This window comes from Chiloscyllium plagiosum, unplaced genomic scaffold (genome assembly GCF_037043375.1).
Source record: "Chiloscyllium plagiosum isolate Xiang-an unplaced genomic scaffold, Cpla_swu_hap1 HiC_scaffold_5, whole genome shotgun sequence".
NCBI classification, from domain to species: Eukaryota; Metazoa; Chordata; class Chondrichthyes; order Orectolobiformes; family Hemiscylliidae; genus Chiloscyllium; species Chiloscyllium plagiosum.
In genome coordinates, this window is record NW_028270143.1 from 62,340,334 (window position 1) to 62,363,220 (window position 22,887).

At 38.8% G+C, this 22,887-nt stretch overlaps 1 protein-coding gene across 3 annotated transcripts in view; it reads right to left on the reverse strand.

Moving 5' to 3' along the window:
* Positions 1-22,887, reverse strand: part of LOC122549914 (receptor activity-modifying protein 3-like) — a 205,241-nt gene that overhangs the window by 175,274 nt on the left and 7,080 nt on the right. For 2 of the 3 annotated variants that reach the window (XR_015757209.1, XM_087987228.1), the window contains exon 4: positions 19,535-19,578. The exons of the other annotated variant lie outside the window; for it this stretch is intronic. Coding sequence is in view for 1 of the 2 variants with exons in the window: in XM_087987228.1 (XP_087843354.1) it covers positions 19,535-19,578 (44 nt within the window). In the remaining variant the exon portion in view is untranslated. The remainder of the gene's footprint in view (positions 1-19,534; positions 19,579-22,887) is intronic. 3 annotated transcript variants of the gene reach the window in all.

Sequence of the window (22,887 nt, forward strand, 5' to 3'; positions counted from 1 at the left end):
GAACAAGTGATGATTGTGGATGTGGGTGCCAAATAGAGAGCTGCTTTGTCCTGGATGGTTTCAAATGTTTTCAGTGTTGTTGGGGCTGCATTCATGCAGGCAAGTGGAGACTATTCCATCATACTCCTAACCTGTGCCTTGTAAATGGTGGACTGGCTTTAGGGAGTCAGGAGCTGAACTACTCATTGCAGTATTCCTGGACTTCTGACCTGCTTTTGTAGTCACCATATTAAATGGCGAGTCCAGTTTAGTTTGCTGGTCAATGATAACTCCTAGGATATTGATAAAGGGGGATTCAGTGATAGTAACACCACTGTATGTCAAAGGGCAGTGGTCAGATTGTCTCTTATTGAAGATTTTTCAATATGGTACTTGTCACTTTGCAACCCAAGTCCAGATATTGTCCAGGTCTTGCTGCATTTGGACATGACTGCTCAGTATCTGAGGAACCGTAAATAGTGCTAAACATTGTGCAATTATTAGCAAACATCCCCACATCCGATATTATGATGGAGAAAAGGTTGAAATAGCTCAAGGTGGTTGGGCCTAGAACAGTACCCCTAAGGAAACCCTGCAAAAATGTCCTGGAGCTGATATGACTGACCTCCAAAAACCACGAACATCTTTCTATGTGCCAAGTATAACTCCAACCAGCAGAGACTTTTCCCCTGGTTTTCATTGATTCCAGTTTTGCTCTGACTTGTTGGTGCCTCATTTGGTTAAATGTGATGGGCAGTAACTCTCACCTCATCTCTGGAATTCAACTTTTTTGTCCATGATTGAACCAAGGCTGTAATGAGGTCAGGATTGAGTGACCCTGACAGAATCCAAACTGGGCATACTGAGGAGTTGAGCAGCTGCCACTTGATGGCACTGTTGATGACACCTTCCGTTGTTTTACTGATGATCAAATGTAGACTGATGGGGCGGTAATTGGCTCTGCCCTGCTTTTTATGAACAGGACATACCTGAGCAATTTTCCACATTCTTGGGTAAATGCCAGTGTTGTAACTATACTGGAACAGCTTAGAGTACATCAAGTTCTAGAGCACAAATCTTCAGTACTATTGCAAGAATGCTGTCAGGGCCCATAGCCTTTGCAGTATTCAGTGCCTCCAATCATTTCTTGATAACATGTGGAATGAATCAAATTAGCTGAAACTTGGTAATTGTAATGCTGGGGACCACTGGAGGTGGCTGCAGTGGATCATTCCCTCACCACTTTTGGCTGAAGATTATTGGGAATACTTCAGCCTTCTGTTTTACACTGATGTGCTAGGCTCTTTCACCATTAAGGATGGGGATATTTGTACTGAATTTTAATTATTTGATTCACTACTGGATGTAGCAGGACTGCAGAGCTTAGATCTGATCCACTGTTTGTGGTATCACCTAACCCTGTCTATCACTTGCTGCTTATGCTATTTGTCATCATCATAACTGTTTTGTAGTTTCACCTCATAGATACCTCATTTTTACGTATGCCTGGTGCTGCTCCTTGCATACCCTCCTGCACTCTCCATTTAACTAGGAGTATCTCATGCTTGATGGTAATGGTAGAGTGAGAAATATGCTGGGCCATGAGGCTAGTGGTTTCATGAAAGACAGGTGAACCTCAGTAGCCATTTTTGTAGCCTTAATATAAATTTAAAATACAAATCAGTTCATGAAACAGTCACAAAACATATCGTGGGACATGCCACATTCCTTAAAAGAGGACATCAAAACTGTACACAGAATCACAGAATTGTTTTTGTGCAGAAGACAATTATTCAGCCCGTTGTCTCTGAGCATTTTAAATTAGCACCAAAATTCTGAGTTTTTTTCTCCAGAGTCCTGCGCTTTGGATGATTACTCAAATAGAGAAATTGTGGTTTATATGGATTTCCAGAAGGCATTTTACAAAGTCCCACATCAGAAACTGTTAACTAAGGTAGAAACCCACAGAATTAAGGGCAAATTACTGACACAGCTGAGAAACCTCCATGGCAGGTGATAGAAAGTAGCAATAGTAGGAAAGTAGGGAGCTAGGGCTTTTCTTACTGAAGCGAAGAAGGATGAGAGGTGACTTAATAGAGGTGTACAGGATGATGAGAGGCATAGACAAAGATAGCCAGAGACTTTTTCCCAGGGTGGAAATGGCTATCACAAAGCAGGATAATTTTAAGGTGATTGGAGGAAGGTTTAGCAGTAATGTCAGAGGCTCTTTACACAGAGAGTAATGGGAGTAATAAAATGCACTGTCAGCAGTGATACCGAAAATATTAGGGACATTAAAGCAACTTTTGGATACGCACATGGATGATAGTAAAATGTAGAATATGTAGGTTAATTTGATCTTAGAGTAGGATAAAAGGTCAGCACAATATCGAGAGCCGAAGGGCCTGTACTGTGCTGTACTGTTCAATATTCTATGTTCTATAATGGGTAAGTATTCAAACTGTCAGAATCTGACCAGTGGTGTCCCGCAAGGATCTATTAGGGCCTCACATACTCACATTATTTATTATCAACTAGAATAAGAAATAACATAGAAAATCGTATTTCCAAATTTGCTGATGACACAAAGTTAGGCAGTATAGTAGACAGTATAGAAGGTGGCATAAAATTACAAAGGGATATTGATAGAATAAGTGAATAAGTAGAACTGTGGCAATTGGAGTTCAAAGTACTCAAGTGTGAGGTTATCCATTTTGGCCCAAAAAAGATAGATCAGGTTACTTTCTCGATGGTATAATGATAAATATATTCCATGTCCAAAGAAACACAGGGTTCCAGGTGCTTAGAGCTTTCAAATGTCAATAATAGACACAGAAAATAATCCAAAAGAAAACAAAGGAATGTTGGCATATATATCTTGAGGACTGGAGTATCAGATTGCAAAAGTTATGCTGCAGTTATACAAAACCATGGTTACACCCCTCTTGGAATGCTGTGAGCAAATCTGGATAGAGATAAATAAAAACTTCAGACTCTGGAATCCAAAGTAGACAGGCAGGAGGCTAGAAGAACATAGTAAGCCAGGCAGCATCAAGAAGTGGGGAAGTCGACCTTTTGGGTGTAACCCTTCTTCAGGACTATGCAAATTTGGGCAGCACACTTTCGGAAGGATATACTGGCATTGGACAGAGCACAGCATAGGTTTACAATAATGATAATGACAAGTTATCCTGAGGAAGGGCCACCGGACCCAAAACATTAACTCTGATTTCTCTTCACAGATGCTGCCAGACCTGCTGAACTTTTACAGCAACATCTGTTTATGCTACAGAAAGATACCTGGACTTCAGGGGTTAAGGAGAGATTACACAAATTAGGCCTGTCTTCTCTAGAATTTAGAAGGTTATTGAATGATCTAATCAACGTTTTCAAGATATTAATAGGAAAAGACAGGGTGAATAAAGGTAAACTATTTCTGCTGGTTGTGGATTCCAGAACTAGGAGCATATGTTGACAATTAGGGCCAGACTAACCAGGAGAGATGTTTGGAAGCAAAGGATGGTACATGTTTGGAACCCACTTCCATAAATGGCAATGGATGCAAGATTAATTGCTAATTTTAAATCTGAGGTAGATAAAGTTTGTGAAATAATAGTACAAGGGCAGGTATAGGGAGTTAGGTGTCAGATCAGCCATGATGTCATTGAATGGTGGAACAGGTTCAGGGATTGAATGGCCTATTCCTGTTAGATTAGATTACATTACATTACAGTGTGGAAACAGGCCCTTCGGCCCAACAAATCCACACCGACCCGCCGAAGCGCAACCCACCCACACCCCTACATTTACCCATTACCTAACACTACGGGCAATTTAGCATGGCCAATTCACCTGACCCGCACATCTTTGGATTGTGGGAGGAAACCGGAGCACCTGGAGGAAACCCACGCAGACACGGGGAGAATGTGCAAACTCCACACAGTCAGTCGCCTGAGGCGGGAATTGAACCCGGGTCTCAGGCGCTGTGAGGCAGCAATGCTAACCACTGTGCCACCGTGCCGTCCACATGAACATATCAATTGAATGTACCTCAACACACTTCCAGACAGTGCATTCCAAAAATATTTCTCACTTTGTGCTTACTTACTTTCCAAATACACTGTAAAGCTGTGCCCTCAGATTTTCAATCCATTTATGAGTAGGTACAGTTTTGCCTTATCTACTCTGCTCAGACCTCTCATGATTTTGAAAGCTTCTATCAAATCTGCCCTCATCCTTTTGTTTTAAGTAGTGGTTAGATTCCACACCAGTATTAACTCCAATGCACCAGAACAGGAATTTTATGAGCTAAATATACTCTCTTTTAAGGTCAACAATGATGCCAGTCTGTCTCAGACCTACCACTCCCATCCCCTCCCCCAGGTTGAATGAGACCAGGAAAGCAACATGAGTAAAAATAGAACTGTAAAAGCATATGGCCAAAAGTGCTTGCTTCTGCCCAGCTTTATGTAGAAGGAAGTTGCTGTACTATTAATAGCTGAAACATCCTGATGCAGGATAAACGCTTAGGAACATGTGAGAAATTCTCCAACTTTCAGATACCTGATAACTTTTAACAACAGAACATTTTTTTTAAACACCTTTAAAAATATAAATCTTTGACTAATTGCTATCCTTATGCTGCTGAAAACATTGGGTTTTTTTACTTAGTCTACAGCCACTATTGGGCCTGAAACTCCAATACAGCTTGTCCTTAATTTGTGCAACCAAAGTTAGAGTGTTAGCAGGTTTCTCATTAATAGAGGAATCTCAGCCAAGCTCATTTCTGCTCTTGCCCAAAGTTTCCATACAAACATTTCCAGCAGTGGTTATAGCAACCAATCAGGAACAGAAACCTCATCATGATTCGTTTTCATTTCCTTAGATAAAGATATGGACGCCAAATAAAATGTCCAAACTGCTGTCTAACTAAAGATTGACTAACTTAGCACACCTCATAAGTGAAAGCTGAATCTAAAAGTAATTGAACTATGCCACCTTAAGCCATTAGGAATTTCCCAAGAATTTGTTTTTCATCATATGTGCTTTCTGTATTCTCTTCTTTCTCTTTCTTGCACTCTCTGCAAGCCTGGACTTACTTTAAAATCTACTTTATTCTCTTCAGGGTATACTTGCATTGGAGACAATGCAGACAGAACTCAATAAGTTGATATTTGGGATTCCAAATTTGCTGACAGCATTAAACTCGTTAGGAATGTGAATTGTAAGCAAAATGAAAGGAGACATCAGACAATTTGGACAGACAAAGTAAATGGGCAAGTATACGGAAGATGGAATATATTATGAATAACTATGAAGTTATAATTTTGTTGAAAAACAGAAAGAGAATATTTCTTAAATAGTGAGAGATTGGGAAGTACTGGTGTCCAAAGAGATCTGGGTATTGTTGTCCATAAGTCACTAAAAGCTAGCATGCACATGGTAATTCAATGAAGAAGATAAATGATATGTTGGCATTCATTGCAAGCATATTTCAGTGCAGAAGTAATATTCTTTGGCTGCACTTATATCAAAGCTGCATGTGGTATATGAATACAGTATTGATCTCCTTATCTAAACAAAGATGTAGATGCCACTGATGAAGTATCAGAGAGGTTCACCAGTTTAATCCCTGCGATTGTAAAATTCTTTGATGAGGAGAGATTGAGGAAACTGGGCTTGTGTTCTGAGCCCTGGTGCCAGTTTCCCTTGTAAGTCAAACTCTTCACATATATTACTCCTTAGCTGAATATATGCAGGTCGATGCACTTTACCAATATATTTTGATGGCAGGTTGATGTTGAGCACCAAATTGATCTCCCAGAAGGGAAAAAACAGTAAAGCTAGTGAATGGCACATACTTGTCTGACTCATCTTGTACACTTCAAAATAGAGGACCAGTGCAACCCGAAGGCTCATTTCCACGTATTACTTTTTAAACTGTGTTTTTCTCGCCGGGCTCCTACTCATTTTTTTTTTCAAAAATAAAGTGAGAAAAGGAATTCTAAATAAGAATAATGGATGTGAAACTGGCAGACCATGGCAAACGGGACAAAGACACAATGACATCAATGTTGTTTTTCACAGCTGATTGCTTTTAAAAAGCCCCAAAAATCAAATTGGATACAACAGATAGTCACGGGGACTAGAGGGTGATGTGAAATCACAGCCAAATCAGCTGTCAATGTCAAGTTTCTTTTTGACTACAATTAACACAAATAGAAATGCTGCCTGTCCTGATTCACCATGTTCGTCAAAAGTCTAGATAACGTACTAATCTTGAACTTAACAGAAAACAGGGAACTCAGTAACTTGAGTAGTACTACTATTACGTCAGCCAAAAATATTTAAACTGACTGATTCTAGAAAACTTTGAGAGTTTTTTTTAATTCAAAAGGATTTTTGGTTCCATTTGACAGAGAAATACAAGTAATCAAAAGATCTATGAGGCTTATTTTTGTAACAGTTGAAACTTTATTGCTGGAACAGCACAGCAGGTCAGGCAGCATCCAGGGAACAGGAGATTCGACGTTTCGGGCACAGGCCCTTCTTCAGGAATTTCTGAAGAAGGGCCTGTGCCCGAAACGTCGAAGATTCCTGAAGAAGGGCCTGTGCCCGAAACGTCGAATCTCCTGTTCCCTGGATGCTGCCTGACCTGCTGTGCTGTTCCAGCAATAAAGTTTCAACTTTGATCTCCAGCATCTGCAGACCTCACTTTCTCCTTATTTTTGTAACACACAATGGGCTGAATCATACCACATTTTGGCAAAATATAATTTAAACTGAATTTTCTGGACAGTTTTTCTCCACAAGAACTCGCAAGTTTTCTTATGCTATCATGGCAAACTCATCCTGTTAACAATCTCCTATTAACTCATCCTATTAACAAAAAAAAGTCCCTAATAACTCTGTCACAAATGTTATCATTCTCACTCCATTGTTATGTTTTCCCATTTTGCTCAAGAGTATTAAGTGAGTTAATTTTGGCTTTGAATGTTAATAAAAAACATGCAATATTAAATAGAATTCTCATTACCCATCTCTCAAAGTCAGCAAAAGTAAAAATCCATACCGAACAGAGTGGCAAGGTGCCCTCGCTGCAGTCGTGGTTGTCGTATATTTTCGAAGTACATTTGATTTATTAAATTGTCATGTGTTACAAAATACAGCAAAAAATGTTGTATATTGTTGCCACTCACCAGCGCCATCTTAAAACATAGAGAAATAAACCAAAACATAGAATATATAGGCAGAAAAATGAAGAAATAAAGAAAAAGTGTTGATCCTTCCTGTTAAGTGCCATGGACCGTGGCCTCGTGTACAGGCAGAAGTCCTCTTTACTGTGCCAATGGAATAAACATCCCCACTCTTCAATGCCAACTCACCTTCAAGAATCAACAAGAAACCCTGAGTGTTGCTGAACAAAGAGACCTTGGAGTGCAGGTTCATAGCTCCTTGAAAGTGGAGTCACAGGTAGACAGGATAGTGAAGAAGTCTTTGGTACACTTTCCTTTATTGGTCAGAGTAATGAGTACAGGAGTTGGGAGGTCATATTGTGGCTGTACAGGACATTGGTTAGGCCACTGTTGGAATACTGCGTGCAATTCTGTTCTCCTTCCTACCCTTGAAAGGGTTCAGAAAAGATTTACAAGGATGTTGCCAGGGTTGGAGGATTTGAGCTACAGGGAGAGGCTGAACAGGTTGGGGCTGTTTTACCTGGAGTGAAGGAGGCTGAGGGGTGAGTCCAGAACTAGAGGGTATAAGTTTAGGGTGAGAGGGAAAAGATATAAAAGAGACCTAAGGGGCAACTTTTTCACACAGAGGGTGGAATGTGTATGGAATGAGCTGCCAGAGGATGTGGTGGAGGCTGGTACAATTGCAACATTTAAGAAGCATTTGGATGGCTATATGAATAGGAAGGGTTTGGAGGGATATGGACCAGGTGCTGGCAAGTGGGACTAGATTGGATTGGGATATCTGGTCGGCATGGACGGGTTGGACCGAAGGGTCTGTTTCCTTGCTGTACATCCCTATGACTCTATAACTGCTAACACTGAAGTGCACAATCACAAAAATCAATTACAAATGGTCCAATATTATTATTTTGAAGCAAATCTGAGAACCTGTTTTCCTCACAGAAATGATGGAATTGTTACTGATCTTTAAATAAAAAGGTATAATTAAATGTTAGCAAGTGTTGAAAATGATCTCATCAACTTTTCTCATCATGAGGCATGATAAGACAGCTCGATCTTTCTGCATATTATTTTGCAAAATTTAATTTGGCAAGAAAATGATACTGCCACTTGTGTTATGTTGGTAACTGGTCAATTAGTGGTCAAACACAAGGAAGAAAGAGACTCACACAGAGGACAGGATTTCATTTCCTGGGCCAGAACCTTAAAGTTGTGATGACCTCTGATCCCAATCCTACACTGACATGGAAACACATGCCTGTTGCAATGTTGATATGCAGAGTGCTCAGTTAGACAAGAGTCTCATTCATTGCTCAATCCGCAGTGATGGAAGCAAGGACAAAGCAGCGCCAAGCTGTCACACATCTATAAATTGGAAGCACAAACTGAGCAAAAGACAGATGGCAGAATGAGTATCCACACTAGAATAAGGCAGGAAGTCTACAGCTTCCCTAAAAGAAAATAACACATTAACATCTAAGTGCAGATCTAGTCAGTTCAAACAGCAACACAAGCTTCAATTTATAAAACACCTTTAATATAAATAAACCTTCTAAGAACATAGAATAGTACTGTGCAGGAACAGGGTCTTTGGTCCACCATGTCTATGCTGACCATTATGCAATTCTAAAGCAATTCCACCTGCCTGCATAGACTCCATATCTCTCTAATCACTGCCTGTTCATGTGTCTGTGAAAATGCCTCTTGTTATGAAGATGTGGGTATACTATACCATGAAGAGAGTAAAAGCTAGCACTGACAGCACCAAGTGTTCTCAATGAGACACAATGTAACATGTGCTCCAGCTACTGGAGTAACTAGTTGCCTAGAAACAATAACACAGATTCGAATTAGGCCAATCGGTTTAAATTATACCCCAAAACATCTCAAATTCCAATCAAGTTTGAATTGAGTATATTGACAATCTTAAAAGCCAATGACACAATCTGATGCTTTGGGGTATAAGACTGGGGAAAATTGAACAGTTGGGAGGAGAACTGCCACCAGACCAACAGATGTAAACTGCTAGTCAGGACTGTCTGAGAGGTACCTGTCCACAGGAGGAGTTTGCACAGAGAAAAACTTCAACAATGACCTGGAGAGCCCATTTATTGACAAAAATAAATTGAAGGTACAACCCTGGCTGCTATTAAAATTTGGATTTTTCTATAAATCTTAATTGCGAGTTTTATCGGACTGGCACGGTGGCTCAGTGGTTAGTACGGCTGCCTCACAGCGCCAGGGACCTGGGTTCAATTCCTGCCTCAGGCTACTGTCTGTGTGGAGTTTGCCCATTCTCTGTGGAGTTTGCCCATTCTCCTGTGTCTGCGTGGGTTTCCTCCGGGTGCTCCACTTTCCTCCCACAGTCCAAAAATGTGCAGGTTAGGTGAATTGGCCATGCTAAATTGCCTGTAGCACTAGGTGCTTTAGTCAGGAGTATATGTAGGGGAACGGATCTGGGTGGGATACTCTTCGGAGGGTCGGTGTGGACTTGTTGGGCCGAAGGGCCTATTTCCACAATGTAGGGAATCTAATCTAAAAAAAAGTATTATAAAGGGATGGTAAAAGATAGGTCAGAGGAAGGAATTGTAAATGATTATTAGTTAATTATTCCCTGTTATACTTTAAGAAATTAAGCTGTTAATTTTTACTTTAAGTAGTTCTTGGCCTCTTGAATTTTTACAGATTACTGCACGGAATAAATTTTTTTTCTGTGTTGCTGATTTAAAATTAAGCAAGAGGGTTTACTCATGTCACAACAGATTTGGGGGCTAGGGTCCGTGATTTGAACTGGTTTAGTCATTTTGAATAAATTTGAGGGTACGAAAAATCCCAGCAGATTTAAACACCTACAGGTTAGTGTCCTAGATCTTTAAATAAAACATAGGTAAGACAATTTGTTTAATTTCAATGATTTGTGGTTGTTTAAATTAAAAGGGAGAGAATTGGCTCTTAAAATTGCTAAACAGGTTCTGGGATTGGAAGATGATTCTCAAATTTGTGAAGAAAGTTTAGAAGGAAATAAAAAGGCCATACTTTTAGATTTAGCAAATAAGTTCAATTTGGGTTTAACCAAGGACAAAAGTAAAGCTGAAATTGTAAGGGAGTTACTCACACACTTAGATGTATCTGAGAAACAGACAAGTGCAGAAGAGGTAGAAAATTACAATTGAGGAAAATGGAGTTAGCAGATAAACAAAGAGAGAGGAAAAAGAGAGAGAAGGTTCTTGGCTGAGCAAAGAGAAAGAGAAGGGAAAGAGAAAAAGAGAGAGAAGAGAGAGAAAGAGAGAGGGAATTTGAACTTGAGAAGTTGCAACTTAGTCAACAAAGTCAACAGGATGGAGATTAAAAGAGATGGCAGTGATATACATAAATATGTCACACCTCTGCCCCATTTTGATGAGAAAGGTGTTGAAGCCTTCTTTGTTTCATTTTAAAAATTGGCTAAGCTGATGGAATGGTCCGAGGATTTATGGGTAATACTAGCTCAGACTAAACTGGTAGGCAGAGCAAGTGAGGTATTTGCCGCATTGTCAGATGAGGGGTCAAGAGATTATAAAGAGGTTAAAAACAGGCTATTTTAAGTGCTTATGAATTGGTTCTAGAAGCATATAGACAGCAGTTCAGAAACACAAAGAAGGTACCAGGTCAGACTTATGTTGAGTTCAAAAGAATTAAACATTGTTATTTTGATCGGTGGGTGCATGCTTTGAAAATAGATAAGATATTTGAGGCTCTAAGAAAGATTATTCTGCTGCGAAGTTTAGAACTCACTTCCAGAGATGGTAAGAATTCACATGGAGGAACAGAAAGTTCAGAAAGCAGTTTTGGCAGATGAGTACATGTTGGTGCATAAGACAAACTTCCAGCCAGAATTTTGTCCTGTCAGGGATAAAAGTTGGGAGAAAGGGAGATCCTATACTACGAAACCAAGAGTCAAGTGCACTAGTAAGATTTTACCACAGGTTAAAGAAGCCCAAGAGGGTAGACAGGAGATGAAAGGCCTCAGGTGTTTTCATTGTAATGGAGTGGGACACAGAAAATTACTGTGTTGGTGGTTTCAGAAGGGTACTGGGAAAAGATATATTCACTGCCAGAAGGTGGGACACGTAAAGTCACAGTACTGGTCGTTAAAGAAAGGCATTTTGGGAAAAGATGTGGTAAAAGAAGGTAAGCCAGTGGCATTAGTGAAGCTAGTAAAGGAGACCCCAAGAAGAGCCGAGGAGCTGCAGGACAGTGCACAGCCTAGGCAGGGGCTGGGTACAGAGTTAGTACTTGATCTCTACAAAGAATTCGCCTCTCGGGGTAAAGTTTACTCAGAAAGAACAGGGGGAGAAGGACACAAAGTTATAATTTTGAGAGATACAGGATCTAACCAGTTGCTGATAGTAAGGGATGAGCGAATATGCACTCTTTCTGATTTGTTACTCGAGATTGTGGTAATTTGTAGGAGAGATGGATAGAAATTTAGCATTTCCCTATGTAAGATCAGGTTGGAGTGCCAACTTAAGACGGGGAAATTACAGTGGGAGTGATTGACAGAGTGTCAGTTCCAGGAATTCAGTTTGTTCTTGGGAATGCTTTGGCAGGATCTAAGGTGTGACACGTGAAGTGGACGTCAGGAATACAGCTCCAATAAAACAACACCTCTATCGGCTTAAACCTTTCAAAGCCAGGCAAGTCTAGAAGGAAGTGGAGGCCATGCTCAACGAGGACATCATTGACCCAAGCCAGAGCAAGTGGAGTTCATCAATCGTCTTACTTCCAAATTGGATGGGACTCAGCGATTCTACATGGATTATCGGAAGGTAAACGCCATTACCAAATTGGACTTGTATCCAATTCTGAAATTGGAGGACTGTATCGAGAAAGTCGGACAAGCCAGTTACATCACCAAATTGGGCTTAATAAGTAGTTACTGGCAGGTATCTTTATCAGAGTCGGCAAAAGAAATTTCCACATTTGTAACCCCAAATGGGCTATATCAGTTTAAGGTGATGCCCTTTGGAATGAAGAACACACCCACCACATTCCAAAGACTCATGAACAGAGTTGTGGCTGGGTTACCAAATTGTGCAGTCTTTTTGGACAATGCAGTGATTGTTAGTAAGTCCGGGAAAGATCACATGGTACAGTTGGCAGAGCTCTTTGAATGACTATGAGAAGCAAAACTGGTGATAAACTTAAATAAAACAAAATTCACGAAAGCAAAGGTGGCGTTCTTGGAACGCAAAGATGAAGGCCATCGAGGAATTTCCATGACCAACCTCAAAGAAAGAGGTGCTTCGATTCTTAGGACTCAGCAGGTTCTATTGGAAGTTTGTTCCAAACTTGAGCAGTGTAGTGGCACCGTTAACCGATTTGCTGAAGAAGAACACAAAGTTTTGGTGGACAGAACCATGCCAGGAGACAGTCAACCATTTGAAATTAATATTAAGCACAAAATCAGTTTTAGCTATACCAAACTTTTCAAAACCAGTAAAGTCACCATCGATGCTAGTGACTTTGGTGTTGGAGCTGTAGTCCTACAGGAAGATGAGGATGGGATTGAACTGCCAGTTGGTTACTTTTCAAAGAAGATCAATATCCACCAGAGGAAATACTCCACGATTGAAAAAGAACCTATTGAGTTTGGTCCTAGCCTTACAACATTTTAATGTGTATGTCACAAACAACATGTCAGAGACAGTTGTGTACATGGATCGGAATCCGCTTACATTCTTTGAATGCTTTAAAGACAAGAATATGAGATTATTTCATTGGAGTCTTATGTTAAAGATTTTTAATTTAAAAATCATACATGTTGCAGGTTGTAAGAATGTAATTACAGATGCGTTATCGCAGATTTAACTAGATTAGGTTCCTTACAGTATGGAAACAGGCCCTTCGGCCCAACAAGTCCACACCAACCCTCTGAAGAGTAACCCACTCAGACCCATTTCCCTACATTTACCCCTGACTAATGCACCTTACACTATGGCCAATTCACCTGACCTGCACATCTTTGGATTGTGAGAGGAAACCAGAGCACCCGGAGGAAACCCACGCAGACACGGGGATGAGATTTGTCTTTATTTAATGTTACATATAATATATACATAATACACACACATACACACACTGGTAAATGGGAAGAAGTGAAGGTGTACTTATATTAAAGTTATCTGTATGTTAGGGTAATGTGTTTTAAAAAGTAGAGCAAAAAAATGAATCCATATTTTCATTATGTTGGCTCATTTTTTCTTAATGGAGGAGGTGTTATGAAGATGTGGGTGTACTATACCTTTAAGAGAGTAAAGGCTAGCATTGACAGCACCAAGTGTTCTCAATAAGACACAATGTAACATGTGCTCCAGCTACTGGGGTAGCTAGTTGCCTGGAAATCACAAAACAGATTCGAATTTAGGCCAAACAGTTTCAATTATACCCCAAATAATACCAAATTCCAATCAAGTTTGAATTGAGTATATTGACAAGCTTAAAAGCCAATGGCATAATCCAATGCTTTGGGGTATAAGACCAGGGAAAATTGAACAGTTTGGAGGAGAACTGCCACCAGACCAGCAGATGTAGACTGCTAGTCTGAACTCTCTGAGAAGTACCTGTCTAGAGAAGGAGTTTGCACAGAGAAAAACCTCAAAACTTACCTGGAGAGCCAATCTACCGACGAAGATAAAGAGAAGACTCAACCGCTGGATGGTTTTAACGTTTGGATTTTTCTGTAAATCTTAATTGGGAGTTTTTTTCAGACTCGTATTATAGAAGGCAAGGTAAAAGATCGGTTAGAGGAAAGAATTGTAAATAGTTGTTAGTTAATTATTCTCTGTAATACTTTAAGAAATAAAATTGTTAATTTTTACTTTAAATAGTTCTTGGCCACTTGAATTTCTACAGATTACTGCATGGAATAAATGTTTCCTGTGTTGCTGATTTTAAATTAAGCAGGAGGGTTTACCCCATGTTGCAACCCTCTTAAACATTTGAAGCAGTTTAATACCACCACCTGTCCTGGCAGCTCTTTCCAGGTACTACCATTCTCTGTGTAAAAACCTTACCTCACGCATCTCCTTTCAACTTTCCCCCTCACCTTAAACCACTGTCCTCTAGTATTTGACATTTCAACCATCTGAAAAAGACTCTGACTAGCCACCCTAACTATGCCTCTCATAATTTTATGTTCGACCATCAGGCCGCCCCTCAGCCTCTGACTGTAGCAAAAACTCTAGTGAAAACAATCCAAGTTTGTCCAAACTCTATAGCTCATGCACTCCAATCTAAGTAATGCCCCGGTAAACCTCTTCTGCACATTTTCCAAAGCCTCCATATCCTTCCTATAGTCTGGCAACTAAACCTGCACACATTACTCCAATGGTGACTGAACTAAAGTTTTATATAACACCAACTTGACTAGTCAACTTTTGTACGCAATTCTCAGACTGATGAAGGCAAGCATGCCGTACATCTTTTTTACACCTTATCCACTTCAGCTGCCACTATCAGAGAGCTATGGATTTGCACCCCAAGATCCTTCTGTTTATTAATGCTCCTAAGTGTGTGGCCATGTATTGTATATTTTCCTCTTGCCTTTGGCCTTCCAAAATGAATCACCTTATGCTTGTCTGAATGAAAACCGATCTTCCATTTCTTTGCTCACCTTTCCAACTGATCTACATGCTGTTGTATCCTTCGAAAACCTTCCTCATTATCCACATTTCACCAACTTTTATGTCATCTGCAAACTTATTAATCAGATCACCTACATCTCTTTCCAAATCCTTTATATATATTGACAAGAACAGAGGTCCCAGCACTGAGCCTTGTGAAACATCTCTGGTCACAGACCTCCAGTCAAAAAAGTACCCCTTCATAACTATCATCTGTTTTCTATGACTAAGCAAATTTTGTATGCAACATACCAACTCGCTGTGGATCCCATGCAAATTAATCTTCAGGACCAGCCGACCATGTTGGAACCTTGTTAAATCCTTTAGCAAGTCCATGTAGACGGTCATGTTTTCCATCAGATTATCTGAATTCTAACTGTTTTCATCATGCATCAGAAAGCTATTAAACCAGGAATGTGGTTTAAGTGACCACCTATCCCCAAATCCACTGTCTCAATAATTCAAATTCCCACTTTTTGTATTTTAATCTTAAATTGAATGCATGTTTTTAGAAATATAAAAATATTAAAGTCAAAGGGCCCAATTTCTACTCTTTAAGTGAATGGATTGGTAAATTGATATATCACTCTAAAAACTCCAATAGTCACCTTTGTTTGTAACTAATTAGAAAGTGGAAATGACTGTAAGATGAAAACAGAAAGAAGAAGAAACACTCACAGAAGTGTAACATTGAATTTAACTTAATATGGTCCAGATTCATAAATAAAATCTGTTATATTTGATTGTAAACTGCTGGAGTATAAAGATTTAAGTTATAAGTGTGAAATCAGGCTCTCATTTTCTATAAACTTAAAGAAATAAGAACTTTGCTCTCTAAAGCCAGGACAGGTTGTGAATCTTTTTCTTTACTTTAGTATTGATTATTATGGGTTAAAAGCCGAAGAAAATCTATTAAATTAACTTTTGCTTGAGTTATTTAGCAACAAACACAATTTCAGAGTTAATTGTAAATGTTCCCACTCAGTAGCTGAGCCACCACAATCCATTTCCTGTCCAATTAGAACAACTGAAATAGATCCCTTAAAAACCTAATCTTTGAGACAATTCTCTCTCTGAACTTTTGGGGAGGGATCATGCTTTATTTAAAATGTGAGCTCCAATGACTGTGTTCATACTTTTTGCCAATACTTTATCAATACAAGGTAAGATTGGTTCTAAAGATAGGGTTGAGCTTTTGATATTCTTTTTCATTAGTGTTGCTGATAGTTTTATGGAATCTTAGTCAACTGAAGACGCTTTATATTCACATGGAAGGAAAAATGGTGAAATTATCAGATGAGGAAAAATATAATTGTTCTGAGACATGACAAGAGCTTTATTTAAGAATAAAGAGCTTGATTCCCTTTATGCCCATAATGCATTATATTGAGTGATAAAGAAAAATAATGCTGTGATTTTTTTGACCAACATGATAATTAAATCCTTTGGTGTCTATTTCCTAAAGCCTTTCTCTGATGGCCACCACTTTATTATCTTTGCATATCCCAGCAGGAGAATGCAAAGCATTCCATGACATTTTTTGAGGAAGACGGTAGTGTTCAACCAGGCTCTTGGTCAGTATATACCCTATAACAACACTATAGAAATATATTATCTGTTTGCTGTGTGTGGAAGCTTGGTCAGTAAAGGATTATTAAAGGAAAGGTGAGGTCAATTAAGGATAAACATTTCCTAATGCAACTAGAGGGAATAGCTTAAGTACTGAGTCGTTACCTAACTTCACAATAGTAGTAAATCATCTAACTTCACAAAAAAAGGGATGAAATTAAAGCTAGAGTAGAGAAAGAGTTTGTGAAGATACTGACAATGGTAAAACAAAAAGAATGATGGACAGGAGATGATGACTAGGTTAGATTTATTCAAATTTAACATGTCACCCAATTCCAATGGGATGCATCATAGGTTGCTGTGGGAAGGAAGGACCAAGAAGGAAGAATCTCTGACCTTAATGTTTCAATCCTTCATGGATATTGCAGCAGTATCAGTTAACTAGAGGATTTCAAATTTTATCTTCCTGTTCAAAAAAGGAACAAAAGTAAACCTGGCAACTACGGGCAACTCAGTTTAATATGTGTGTTGAGGAAACAACTACAGCTATCCCCTATTAAAAGTGTGTTCCAATAACTATTTTTTTGTGATGCACTTACTCAATAGTAAGACCTTCTATTTTGAGGTAACAAAGTTTCCACCACGCAAATGTTTGCATGTTCATTGGACATGCCCGGAAACAACCTTGCAAAAAGCAAGTGAACACACTTTCACTTTGCAAGGAACAGTGTTTTTATGATTAAGCACAGAACATGTGTCAAAAATCACACTCAAAAGGCTTTCAGTGACAACACTGTATAGTCTCATTATATTGAAGATTATACATTACTGATAGGTGCCTAATTTGCAAGAACATACAGAATTTAACTTTTTATTTAACATTCATTGCAAATGGCAAATAGTCAAATTCCTTTTTGCACAACTGTAATTCAGGAGAAAAGTAGGAATCTCTTCAAAAATTTAAAATAAAACAGGAATGAAGCAGCCTCAAATGAAACATTAAAGCCAGTTCTGGCTGGTTTCAGCATTTCAAGAAGAAGACATTTACATAATAGGGGTGGTACAGTGGCTCAGTGGTTAGCACTGCTGCCTCACATCATCAGGGACTGCGTTTGATTCCACCCTCTGGGCATCTGTCTTTGTGGAGTTTGCACATTCTCCCCGTGTCTGAGTGGGTTTCCTCCAGATACTCTAGTTACCTTCAACAGCCCAAAGGTGGACAGGCTAGGTGACTAGATATGCTAAATTGCCCATAGTGACCAGGGATGTGTAGGTTAGGTGGAATAGCTTTGGGAAATGCAGGATTACAGGGAAAGGGTAGGGGTGAGTCTGGGTGAAATGCTCTTTAGAGAGTTAGTGTGGGCTTGTAGGGCCAAATGGCCTGTTTCCACACTGTAGAGATTCCATGATAAGTCGAAGTCACAGTGAGGTGACAAATGCGAAAACTAGTGTCACAGATTTATATCCTACAGCTTTAAAGATTATTGTTGAGGAGGAATATTACTGCCCCGCCATGTCTGCAACATCAAAGCTACAGAAACGTCTTCAATTCCTGCAGAAGTAAAACATGTTCCTGAATTTAAAGGTGTGAAAGGTACTTGAATCATTTGTGCTTGGTCTGATACCAATGGGGATTTCAGCTTGGAAGTCAGACTTGTGAAATTCCAAGAGCTCGAAAGGAGGATATCTAATCTTCACTACTTTTTTATTGACGGTCTAATAATAAAGAATGGAGAGCCATTTTTGAAGAATGCCTGCTGTGAACATTATTGCAAACCCAAGTTCATTGCCCATTTGAAAAAAGAGCTGAAAATGTGTCGCTGGAAAAGCACAGCAGGTCAGGCAGCATCCAGGGAACAGGAGAATCGATGTTTCGGGCATAAGCCCTCCTTCAGGCTTATGCCCGAAACGTCAATTCTCCTGTTCCCTGGATGCTGCCTGACCTGCTGCGCTTTTCCAGCGACACATTTTCAGCTCTGATCTTCAGCATCTGCAGACCTCACTTTCCCATTTGAAAAAAGAGACAACAGCCTGGTCATCTAATAAACGTGAATGATTTGTCTGTTAACACCCGCAGATAATTTTAATCCAACCCATCTGCTTCAAGGTGCTTTCATTAAAGTCAGGACATATTAACCTCAGTAAGAATTAACCCAGATGACTTATGAAACTGATGGAGAGGTTAAGTCTGGAGTTTGAGAGTTCAGAAAATTTTGACATCGAGCATGCCATTAAGTTTACTAGTGAGTTTTGGGATGAAGTTCTATCATCAATGTAAAACTTGTTTCATAGCAAGGAGACCTATGCATGATTTTACATGACTTGTATTCCAGCAGCTGATATAAAAATTATTAACCTTTCTCACACTGTACATGCTGATGCAGGTGATATAGAACAGTTGTTGTAATCTCATAATGAAACATTATCTAATGAAGATCTAACAGTATTGGAGAATCTGATTGTGATAAGGAAAAAACAGGAGTATCTGATTAAATCACAATGAAGAAACTAAGTGCATCATTCAGTTTAGCTGATGAGATGTAAGCCACTTAAGAAATGGCTCCATGGTATAATGTGGCTCCAGTATTTCCTGTGACTTGGATAAATTCATTGAATATCACACAGCAAAGGAAAGGGAGATGTTTTCCAATCAGACGAGGATGAACTACCTTTTCAAGTAAAGTTAACTGTCAACTTAAGGCAGCATTGGCTCTCCATCACCGCTCCTTCATCAAGTCTTCTAACTCTGGATACTAATATATCCTTTATATTTTGACTCACCTCATATTCATTCTCCAACAGTGTATAGTACAGAATTTATAGCAAAAATTTACAGTGTGATGTAAATCACACTGTACATCACACTGTAAATTTTTGCTCTAAATTCTGTGCCTTAGAATTGTGTCCTCCACTATCACCTGATGAAGGAGCGTCGCTCCGAAAGCTAGTGTGCTTCCAATTAAACCTGTTGGACTATAACCTGGTGTTGTGTGATTTTTAACTTTGTACATCCCAGTCCAACACCGGAATCTCCAAATTTTGAGAAATATGGGTACGAAGTTAATACATAAGAAACAGCTGGCACAAATTTGTTAAAGGCAAATGTATATAATTGAACAGAGTTACCTGATGAAGCAGAGGAGAGAGTTGTTGAAGATAGTGCAGCGAATCTATACATGGAATTTTAAAAGGCATTTTACAAATAACATACAACAAACTTATGATGAAAGTAGCAAATGTTAAAGACTTGATCATTAGATTATAGTCAATGAAACTGAATATTAAATAAAGGGTTATAACAGGTGATCCAAATGAAACTCAAATCAAAGCAAAATATGAGGATGCTGGAAATCTGAAATAAAGCTAGAAAGTGTTCTGGGCTCCCTCAACACCTGTTCCACTTGCTCCTCCTCCCCTCGGTCAGCAGCATAGAAACACCATTTTCTAGCTCCTTCCAATACTGAGGAAAAGTCATACTGAATCAAACTGTTAACTCTCTTTCTCTCTTCCCAAATGGTGCCAGACCTTTAGAGGTTCACCAGCTCTTTCTGGTTTAAATGGCCCACACAATGCTGCTTGATTGCAATCCTGCTCATATCTAGTTATATTCCCATTCTCCATTTTAATTGTATGATAGTCTGGTCCACACTACATCAATAAGATTTGATTAACTGCCATGACTGTGGTGCAATAATGTCAACATACACAACTCAATTTAATTTCAAACAAAATACATTTGAAAAAAACTATATGTCACAATAAATGTATAACAGATCAAATGAATTAAGGGTCCTTGGGTTTTCAATAACCTTTTAAAATTGTGCGCTTCAAGACTATCTCTTCTTGTAAGCTGACTTCCATTAGCATTTTACCGGTTACAATAGTTAAGAATAGTTAAAAGTGCAATTTTTTAATCACTTTGAAACAAAGCACATTAGAGATTGAAGAGGTGCCTCACTATACTATTGTATTTTCAAAGAGGTTGCTTTCAAATTAATCTAACAAAGAAGAAACACAACTACGGCAATAGAATAATTATAATCTTACTTTTAAATGAATTACATACATAAATTCCAAGCCAGTAAAGCATGGATGTCATATCAATCCTCAAGAATGCAAAAGTTCCATTTATTTTCATGTTTTCAGCATAACATTAGTACCATTCTTTATCATTCAAAAAAAGAGCAGCAATACAATTGTATGCAACTTCCTAGTTTTGTTACAGCATCTAAACACTTGGCATGGAAAACACTGCGTCTGTTTAGAGAACATTCAGTTTCAGAACTAGAATGTTTTCATTTTTTTTTAATTTTGATTATTAATAGGTCAAACTAAAATCTGCTGAACCAAAACATGTTAGGGAATCGAAATGTTCAGAAAGCTGGATAGCTTGACTCAAAGAGAATGAGGAATTTATTTCCAAATCATGATAGTATAGAATGATACCATTAACCAGTCCCTAAATTCAAAGCAGTCATGTAAATACTGTGGCCAGAAGAGCAGGACCAAGGGCTGGGAATACTGAAGAAAATAATCACTCTCCCAAGTCCCCAGAAACTGTCCATCAGCTACAAGGTACAATAGAGGAGCATGATGGAATATTTTCCACTTACTTATATGAGTGTAGTTCCAACAACACAAGAACCTTAAAATCATCCAGGACAAAGCAGCCTACGTGATTTGCACCATATCCATCATCTTCAATATTCACTCCCTTCAACACTAACATACAACAACAGCAATATATACCATCTACTATCTGCACTGAAGTAACTCACCAAGGTTCCTTCAGCAGCAACTTCTGAATCCAGGACCTCCACTATTTAGAAGGCCAAATGCAACAGATTCACTGAGACACTACTCACATATTGCTCTCCAAGAACACATGATCCCAAATGGGAAATGCATCTCCACTCCATCAAAATAGGTTAAAATCCTGAAATCCCTACTATAGCACTTCAGGTGTACTTGCATCATATAGTTAAAAATCACACAGCACCAGGTTATAGTCCAACATGTTTAATTGAAAGCACTAGCTTTTGGAGCGCTGCTCCTTCATCAGGTGGTTGTGGAGTATAAGATTGTAAGACACAGAATTCACAGCAAAAGTGTGATGGAACCGAAACTATACATTGAAAAATACCTTGATTGCTTGTCGAGTCTCTCATCTGTTAGAATGACCATGTTAGCTTCACTTCTTTCATATGTAACTCGCAAAAACCCTTTTTTTAAAAAGTTATATTCACAAGTGAACTCCAACAATTGGTGTCAGCCCAGACACAAATCCATGTAAGATTCTGTTGGTTCATTTTTTTAGATTAGAATCAGTCAAAACATTATGGCACAGACAACAGCACAGAGGGGTGCTAATACCCAAAACATTGTCTGGGCTGGTGAGATTCACTTATCAACCAATTGGTGCTCTCCTCCCATACAGTATAAATGTTGATGTACCCTTAAATAGCATTCTTGTGAATTGTCCTGATGGATGCAAACCTAAAGGCTTCAACAAAATGCATATTTTTCAGCGATCTTCAAATTTTGGATTACCAAATGTCTGTTTGTAAAATTGTGGTACCATTTTCCAAAGGCTCCTTTACAGCAAGGTTATTATTTTGAAAATTAATTAATACACAGCACAAATCCAAAACAGACTGATCTCCACTGCTTCTCAACATACTGTTCCAAAAATCCATCTCATACATACTGTATCTTCCAAAACTTTAGTGCTGTATTGTTTAACTAAATCAATATACAAATTCAAGTTGTCCATTATTACTGAATCAACCACATTAAAACTACCTTTAATTTCTTGATTGATAGTATGCCAACATTAATATGACAATTTGGTAGTATATAAACAACTCCCATCAATGTTTGCTGCACCTTCCAGTTTCCTAGCTCCTAAACACTGATTCTACACTTGAATGAAACTCAGCAGGTCTGGCAGTACCTGTACAGAACCAAATTTTAAGTTTTGAATCCAATATGACTCTTCTTTGCAACTGTTTCTACATCTTGATCTTTCATCCTAAGATTCGCTCTTACAGATGCACTGATCTCATCTCTTATTAGGAACACTATCCAGCCTCCTGTATCTCTTAGCCCATTGCTCCTAACTGTAGATTATTCTTGAATATAGAGTTCTCAATCTCAGTCACCCTGTAGACACATTTCTAGAATGGCAATTAAATCAAATTAAATCAATTTAGCTCAATTTGTATATTCAAATCATCAAACATTTTGTAAATGCTACACACTTTCAGATAAAGGGCATTCAGTAAGTTAACTTTGTTCTCCATTCTGATCCCATCTGATGCTTGCTACTGATTTACTAAACTTCAATTTTGGCTTATGACTCTTCTACTTATTTTTACTAGTTTTGCTTTCTTTGAATCTGAGATTCCCTCTTAGATTTTCATCTTCCTGCCAATCTCGTTTAAACCCTCTCCAACAACACTACCAAATCCCTCCACAAG